Source organism: Amphibalanus amphitrite, unplaced genomic scaffold, assembly GCF_019059575.1.
Source record: "Amphibalanus amphitrite isolate SeventyFive unplaced genomic scaffold, NRLGWU_Aamphi_draft 001301F_arrow, whole genome shotgun sequence".
In the NCBI taxonomy this organism is placed as follows: Eukaryota; Metazoa; Arthropoda; class Thecostraca; order Balanomorpha; family Balanidae; genus Amphibalanus; species Amphibalanus amphitrite.
Genome location: NW_024882794.1, coordinates 66,876 through 75,644, shown reverse-complemented (window position 1 = coordinate 75,644; position 8,769 = coordinate 66,876). Strand labels below are relative to the sequence as shown.

General features: G+C 51.1%; 1 protein-coding gene across 4 annotated transcripts in view; it reads right to left on the bottom strand.

Moving 5' to 3' along the window:
* Window positions 1-1,039: 1,039 nt before the first annotated feature.
* LOC122371970 (BICD family-like cargo adapter 1) overlaps window positions 1,040-8,769 on the bottom strand; it is a 34,858-nt gene continuing 27,128 nt past the window's right edge. For 2 of the 4 annotated variants that reach the window (XM_043348777.1, XM_043348776.1), the window contains exons 8-11: window positions 3,911-4,115; window positions 3,089-3,234; window positions 1,976-2,106; window positions 1,040-1,415 (exon numbers count right to left, since the gene is read on the bottom strand). In XM_043348777.1, coding sequence (XP_043204712.1) covers window positions 2,033-2,106; window positions 3,089-3,234; window positions 3,911-4,115 — 425 coding nt within the window. In that variant the 3' untranslated portion in view covers window positions 1,040-1,415; window positions 1,976-2,032. The remainder of the gene's footprint in view (window positions 1,416-1,975; window positions 2,107-3,088; window positions 3,235-3,910; window positions 4,116-8,769) is intronic. The other 2 variants (XM_043348774.1, XM_043348775.1) reach the window with 1 other exon arrangement.

Sequence of the window (8,769 nt, the reverse complement as noted above, 5' to 3'; positions counted from 1 at the left end):
AGCGCGGCGTCCCAAAGCAGCTCTTATGTTCCTCTAATGTGTGGTCGCAGCCACCAATAGCAAACCGTTCCATCTAGGAACAAATAAGTCGCGCACCTGGGACGGTTCGAACCGGGTTTCTCCAACCGGTCACCCCACGACGCTAGCGTTCATCCACTGAGCTACCGAGAATGGTCCTCGTCCGCGCAAAACAAAATGACATTCACCCGCTGACCGCCAATGACAGTATTGTGACATTTGATCGCGTTTGACCGCGGCGGGCGGTCGCTGGTTTCGGCAGCTCAGTGGATACACGCTAGCGTCGTGGGGTGACCGGTTGGAGAAACCCGGTTCGAACCGTCCCAGGTGCGCGACTTATTTGTTCCTAGATGGAACGGTTTGCTATTGGTGGCTGCGACCACACATTAGAGGAACATAAGAGTTGCTTTGGGACGCCGCGCTATCCAAAAACCCCAGTTCCCACGTCTCTCGACGATTGCTGTGCGAAATAATAGACACCAATGAGCTCAATCAAGGCCTTAATACATATCTGTTAAAAACAATGTAGCTCCGCAACTCGATGCACGTGTGATATAAATTCTATCGGCTGTCCCAATGTCACGTTTAAGTGTGTCGTAATGTGCATGGCAAGTATGATGATAGGCGCTGTCTTGGGGATAGGACATTTTAACAACTGCTTTAGCACAATTGTTAGGTAGAATAATTGGCGCCTTGAGACGCGAAAGTTAACTACACTCGCTCAGCCGCGCGATGGTCCGTGCTCCCATCCCACCTCACTCCCCAGCCCTCGCCAGCCGCCGCGCCGCGCCGACCCGAGCCATGCCTCCGGGCTCGGCCCTCACCGCTGCGCTGACGTCACAGGCGGCCCACATCGCCTTACAGCCACCGACCCAGACCGGTGGCATACGGTGTGGGTAGGCTGTGCCGCTTGACAAGTAAGTGAAGCGGCACAGTCTACCGGTACCAGGCGGCTGCTGCCAATGCTGAGCCATAGGAACCCGGTGGATAAGGAGTTGTGGAACATCAATCTGCCCCCGAGTGTACCATAATTAGGTTGCTGATACCTATATTTCGACAAGCCGGGACTGGATAAGGCAACATTGACGATCATCTAACTGTGCATCTTATCCATATTTTTATTCCCTAAGCCACACAATCTCTACAATTGCTCACATCATTTGAATGATTTTCACCGAACTATTACGTAATTGTTTCTCATCATATATGATACAGAAAACATATAAGCAAAAGCAGCATAGTAAGAACAAGCCGGCATTATGTTCGACCCCACCGTGTCCACCCGGTGCTGAGGGAGCGCAGCTTCACTGGCTCCCAGTTGGTGATAAAGCCCGGCCGGCTGTCGTCCCATTTGTCCGTCATATTCTCGGATCCTTCCAATCCAAGGGTGAACAAGCCTGCCGGGCGGAGTATGTATGACGTCATTATACGTCTAGTAGTTTGGACTGGACTAAATTCTGCTATGGTGTATGTTTCAGCACCTTGCCTACAATGATATCCAGTCTGAAATGAGGGTGACGCTGAAAAAAGTATAACATAACCAAACCTATCCAAGTCATTTCTGACCATTTGTCTCCATTCATAGAGATGTTTCACATTAGCTCTCTTATGTTGGATGTTACCAAGAAATGGAGCAGTATGAGTATTACGTCACTGGATTGGCACGCTAGGATATCTGCACTTCGGGATATGACCTGCAAGTCCATGCCGCTAAATAGTGAGCGTGAGATACCTATATTTATTTGCATTCTGCTCACCTTTCTAAGTTATGGGTAGCAAGGAGCCAACGACCAAGCACTCAGGTGCAAAATTGGGGACATATTGTTACGTCAAATGGTCTATACTACTATCTGTTCATCGTCCTGCAACTGCAAGGTGCTACACCTGCTGTCATCCTGTGGGGAAATACGCTGGTGCTGACACCTAGCTCAAAGGTGCTGCCACCTGCTGTACTCACTGAGAATGATCACCGCTGATACCGCTGTAGGCGAGTCGTTATAAATGATAATCCCATCTAGTATTTGGCGTCCCTCACAACCTTGATGTTGCCGGTATTAGACGGTTTGCTCAGTTTGTCATAAACGGCTCCTGTGGATAAGACAACGAAAAGAAAGGTTACACGGCATAACAACTCATACGCCTTGTTTTTAATGTGACGTTACATATAGGCCTACACTTCATTCCGTCGTAACCATCCTCAAGGTAGTCAAATCCTTATCCTCCCTCCTCCGCCACCTGTTCCGGGCTGGATAAACTTTATCCCCAAGGCCTTTATCTCGTGCGGGTAGCTCCCCTAGGAGCAGCTCGTAGCCGGGTGCGGTGACTGTTAGGGGCTGGGTGGTCTGTCCATGTGATGGGCTCAGCCCCGGCGACTCACCAGGGTGCCTGCCCAGACCAATGCCTCCCCATAATTCCTATAATCTCTCCGGCTCTGAAATGTCTCGTTTGACCGAAAGAGCCTATTCCAACAAAAACAAAACAAGACATTACACATCATAAGTTCGGACTTCTGATGTGACGCCTCAAAATGGCACAAACAGCACAAGACCGATTGCGTGCCCGATGTTCCATGCAGTAACTATAAATACACGGAAGTACGACCGTAGCCGAAATTCACATGACTAGCAGTTGCCACCACACACTTGCACGCTATACACACATACCTTATACACAGAGTTGCACAAATAAACAGTGAAGACCACAGTACAGTGAACATGTCCATAACATCAATTCATACCACACACCGTGTCAGAGCTCAAGCCATATCAATTAACTACCTAAATATGAGTGACGTCATCTTACTGTACTAGCTAACCTATCAACAAATATCAGCTAGTGCTTGGTATATTCCATGCTTGAACAACCATTCACGCCACACATAACGGTAGACTCGAATCTACATACATATGAATGACATCACTATGCTGTTTATCAGTTATGACGTCACTTCAGCGTCATGTGTTCATCTCCACCCGTTGAGAGAGTGTGCGACAGTGGCTCCGAGAGGCCGGTGGCGCCGAGCCGTCTGTTGTGGGACTGATCAGAGGCGCTGGGCGGCGCCGTCACTCACCTGGGACGTTGAACCTCAGTGTTCTCGGCTTGCCGTCATCTCTCTTCCCCAGGTCTGCCTCTACCAGGCCGTCCAGGACCGTCTGACTGAGCTCTTGCTTTGCGTGGAGAGACAGCCAGTCCAGTTTCCGACAGGTAACCGCCAGTCTGCGACAGATCAGGACACAGGCCAGTCAGCGACACCAGTCGCCCGACCGGCCGTCTGGAAGGGACGGGCCCGGTCTCCACAGGGCCAGCTCAGGTCAGGTCCGGTCCGGCTGGGGTTCGGCGTTCGGGTCCGGTCTGAAGACTAGGGTCGATGCGGTAAGTAGCGTGCTAGCTGGTGTTAGTTTACGTGCATAATACCTATGTATGGCTATAGCCATATACATTGTGCACGTAATCCATACACCCATTAGATCAATGTAATATGCATACCGATTCCTATGATACAACAAAATGCTTGGCTTTAAACATTTATACAAAAAATGTTTTGGTTATAGCCACAATACACAGCTGACAGCCCTAACATACAAATAGACCATACATGCTTGTTTGCATTGTATTGTATTGTATTGTATTGTATTGTATTGTATTGTATTGTATTGCATTGAATAATCATGAGCGATCCACATTCTCAAAGTGCGTGGCGATTACAGCTCAATTGGTCTGATCTGGGTCTGACCTGGTCTGGCCTGGTGTGGGTCTGGTCTGGGTCTGGTCTGGTCTGGTCTGGGTCTGGTCTGGGTCTGGTCTGGGTCTGGTCTGGGTCTGGTCTGGGTCTGGTCTGGTCTGATATGGATCTGGTCTGGGTCCGGTCTGGGTGTATGTACAGCTGACTGACCTGCTGACCGCTGTGACCGGTATATCCGTGCATTGGTACACGCTGTCTCCCAGCTGCATTACACGCAGCTGGGAGCAGCCGTGGAGGGCGGCCAGTGAGGCGTCAGTGATGGCGCCGGACAGAGTGCCGTTAAGTGTGACGTCTTCCAGGCCGGTGAGGGCGGACAGCAGTCTCTGTAGGGCCCCGGCAGTGACACGCGGGCAGCCTGGGAAACACAGGCACATACAGACATGGTAGGTGAATGGTGTGGGAATTGACAGTCATAATGCATATTGACATCAGCTGCGCATATAGCACAATACGTTATCAGTAGTCAATAACATTGTAACTTATAAGTGAAACGATGTATTCAAATATGCAGTGAGTAATTGTGATGCTGATCACTTTTATACGTGTCCCCTACATGTCATCATATCATTCCGTACACACGCAGCACGAGTAACGTCATACTCGTCAACATACCTGTCGTCGGTCATACCCAACGTAGTCAGTCCGACCCAACATACCACACATACACACATACAAACATATACACGTTTGTGACGTCATTGCTAATACTGTCTGAAGGATCCTCACCAACTCTTTCGTGGTTGTTATTAACAATCAGCATGTCGGGAGAACATGCATAACAAAATCGCGTGTGCACAAGTGTTAATTAAATGAGTGTGACGAGAACGGGAAACTGCGGATGATCCCATATATAAAAATCAAAACGTCCGTATGTATGTATGTATGTATGTATGTATGTATGTGACGCGTCAGTCACACTTGGCGGGCTATTGCTCCGGAACGGTGCGGGCTACGGGGGTGAAATTTTCGCGCCGAGTCGGACGCGTGCATCTGTTTGTTGTATTAAATTTTGGAAGAGGTGCGCTCGCCGGTTTGCACGTGGCGGGCGCATCTTTGCGAGATTTTGGGCCGCGGCCGGCGCCGAGCAGACGGCACGCGCCTTAGGCTCAGTTTCTTCGCTGCAAAACTGAGCGAAATCAGACCCGGAAGGTCACTGACCTTTGGCAATGAAATATGAATACCGGAACAGAGCACCGCCGGCCAGGAGGAGACGCCATTTACATATATAAAAATCAAAACGTCTGTACGTATGTATGTATGTATGTATGTATGTATGTAACGCGTCAGTCACGCTTGGCGGGCTATTGCTCCGGAACGGTGCGGGCTACGGGGGTGAAATTTTGGGTGCAAGTCGGACGCGTGCATCTGTTTGTCGTATTAAATTTTGGTGGGGGTGGGTTCGGTGGTTTGCACGTGGCGGGCGCATCTTTGCAGCATTTTGGGCCGCGGCCGTCGCCGATCAGAGAGCACGCGCCTTAGGCTCAGTTTCTTCGCTTTAAAAACTGAGGGAAATCAGAGCCGGAAGGTCACTGACCTTTGGCAATGAATACCGGAACAGGGCACCGCCGGCTAGGAGACGCCAAATTTATTCTGGCCATAACTCGGCCGCTACTGGGCCGATATTATTGAAACTTGATTTATTACGCTGTACGTAATGCTGTCCCTCTTTACGCTGCGCGTAATGCTGTCCCTCTAGTTTACATATATAAAAATCAAAATGTCCGTATGTATGTATGTATGTGACGCGTCCGTCACGCTTGGCGGGCTATTGCTGTGGAACGGTGCGGGCTACGGGGGTGAAATTTTGGGCGCAAGTCGGACGCGTGCATCTGTTTGTCGTATCAACTTTTCGAGGGGGTGCGTGCAGCGGTGTGCACGTGGCGGGCGCATCTTTGCGGGATTTTGGGCCGCGGCCGTCGCCGATCAGAAAGCACGCGCATTAGCCTCAGTTTCTTCGCTTGCAAAACTGAGCGAAATCAGAGCCGGCAGGTCGTTGACCTTTGGCAATGAATACCGGAACAGAGCACCGCCGGCCAGGAGGAGACGCCAAATTTATTCTGGCCATAACTCGGCCGCTACTGGGCCGATTTTATTGAAACTTGATTTATTACGCTGCGCGTAATGCTGAACACCTAGTTCAGAATATAAAGTAGAACTTGGAAAATGTGTACTTGAATTTCATTTGCATATCATTCATGGCGCGGTCGGTGGAAGAAAATGAAATGAACCCACCACAAAACACACAGAATCCTGTTCTAATTACTCTCACCGAACTGCAGTTTCGTGCTCTCCTGACGAGAGAAAACTCGACAGCAACACCACGGGCATGCCGCCCGACGGTAGCCTTGGATGCCAGTGACGAAGACTGGAGATTGTTTCTCTTTCAATGGGAAAGATACAAGACAGTCGCTGGACTTGTTAGAGAGGAAGCCATCAGACACGAGCTCCTATCGGCATGCAGCCCGGAGTTGGAAAGACAGTTGTTCCACTTGCGAGGAACAACTCTAAGTCAGTCGAATGAGGCCGATCTTCTCTCTCAGATAAAGGCGGTGGCAGTTCGTGGCCTGCATACTGCGGTTCATCGGAGCCAGTTCCACGCACTTCGACAGGCCCAAGGTGAGGATATCACGCATTTCGTAGCGCGGCTACGTTCCAAAGCCGCTCTCTGCGACTTCTCAGTAACTGCGCATAGACCTCACGCAGAAAGCACCGAGCCCGGCCCGATCAGTTACGAGGAGGACGTGCTACAGACGCAGATGGTTGTCGGTCTTTACAACCCAGAGCATCAAAGCCAAATTCTATCGGCAGCCGATCGGTATCCGACATTCGCACAGAAATTCCAGGCCCTTCTCACGATGCAGGCTGCCGACGATAGCGAGAAGCAGCTTCAGACGGGCGTGTTGCCGACCAGCAGACAGGCAGCACCAGATATTGCGGCGGCTCATCGCTCTGCATATCAACAGCAGCGACACAAACCTGACAAGCCGCCCAATGCTGACAGCCAGGAGGAGCTCAGTCCGTGTCGCTGGTGCGGAGGGCGGCACAGGACGTCCGGCAACAAGTACCAGCACTCATCCTGCCCAGCACGTGGTAAGACTTGCACAAATTGTCAGAAGCGAAATCACTTCGCTCGTGCATGTCGGGCTGCCCAGCCAGTGAGTGCAAGCGCTGAGTCGTCCCTGGACGCGTTCGGAGACGGTATGGATGAGATATCAGCGCACGCTAACGTCTCCGGACCGGCTCAGTCAGCCAGCGCCCTGCCGTCTAGCACTACTGCCAGATCTACAGTCTCCCAAAGCAGTGCACAATCAGTGTCTCACATGGAGTGGAAAGATGGTCAGTTCACGACTTGCCAGCCAAAACGCCATCCAGAACTTCCAGTCACGCTCACCATCATGCAGGAAGCCCATTCCAGATTCGGGAAGCGTCTCACAGGGATCGAGCGCAGTAAAGTCGACCACGGCGTGCGCGCCACAGCGTGCGCTGACACTGGAGCCATGACCTGCTCTGGGGGGATGGAGATTTTGAACTCCCGCGCTGTCCGGAACACCTTCTCCTGAAAACCTCACACCGCATCATTGGCGTAACGGGCACACGATTGGAGGTGATAGGCTCACTTCTGCTGAGGATTGAGGCCAAAGGACGAGTCACTAGACAAGTAGTGTACATCTCGCGCAACACGCACGGCCTCTATTTATCTGAAAGGGCCCTCAGAGACCTGGGAGTCGTGCCGGAACACTTCCCTTTGCCCGAAAACGGACCGGACGGATCTAAGGTTACGTCCCAGCGCACAGACCCAGATGAGGTCAACAAAGCACAGACCCACACAGCGCCCTGTGGGTGTCTGAAGAGGTCACCAGTGCCCGCGATCCCGGAGAAGATGCCGCTTCCAGCCGTCGAGGAAAACAGGGAGAAGTTAGAGCACTGGATCAGAGACCATTTTGCCAGCAGCGCATTCAATACCTGCGAGCACCAGCCACTCCAGGAGATGACGGGCACACCACTAGATATCCAGTTCAAGGCCGATGCAACACCGACGGCTGTTCATACGCCCATTCCAGTCCCCCACCACTGGAAAAGACAGGTAAAGGCCGGTCTGGACCAAGACGTACGTCTTGGCATAATTGAGCCGGTGCCACAGGGAACCCCGACACGCTGGTGTTCGAGGATGGTGGTCGCAGCGAAAAAGGATGGCTCTCCTCGTCGGACAGTAGACCTCCAGCGAGTGAACGAGGCCACCCTCCGAGAGACTCACCATACGCCCAGTCCCTTCAATCTCGTCGCTAGCGTGCCACCCGGGTCAAAGAAGACTACCCTGGACGCATGGAATGGCTACCATAGCCTATCACTGGCCGAGAACGCGAGAGAAGCGACAACCTTCATAACTGAGTGGGGAAGGTATCGCTACAAGCGCGCACCTCAGGGATTTCACGCCTCCGGTGACGGCTATACACGCCGCATGGATGACATCACTGCAGGGTCTTAGAAGGTGTGTCGACGACTCCGATAGGCGTTATCACAAGTGTATTCGCGGCCATTGGGGCGACGTAAGAAAAGAAGAAACCAACTGGCCCCAAGAACTTTAAATTATCAGTTAGCATGCACCTTTTCCTTGATGTGTAGAGAATTTACCATTATTTGTTACAGAAAATTGCATTTAAAAATCTTCCATTTATGCTTTTTTCATCGTTTGCACAATATGTTATTTTACTATGCTAGAAACACTAATAAGAAATAGTTCCCGGATCATCAAGAACAATAGGGAAGGCTTGAAGTGAATAAAATAATTTAAACGGTTTTGTAATCTATGTGAAGGCACTTCTAAAATTGCCTGTAGAAATATTGAAGGCAAAAGTTCAACTTTTTCACAAGACGGATTTCTATAAACCTATTTAACTTGTGACAACTCAGCCGGTATTTCGTCGCCTACAGCCCAGCTTTCCCTAGTGACCGATAGAGGCGCTGCTATCGATGTCCGCCCGTGCCGCCTAACGTCTTTGCTCTGGGAC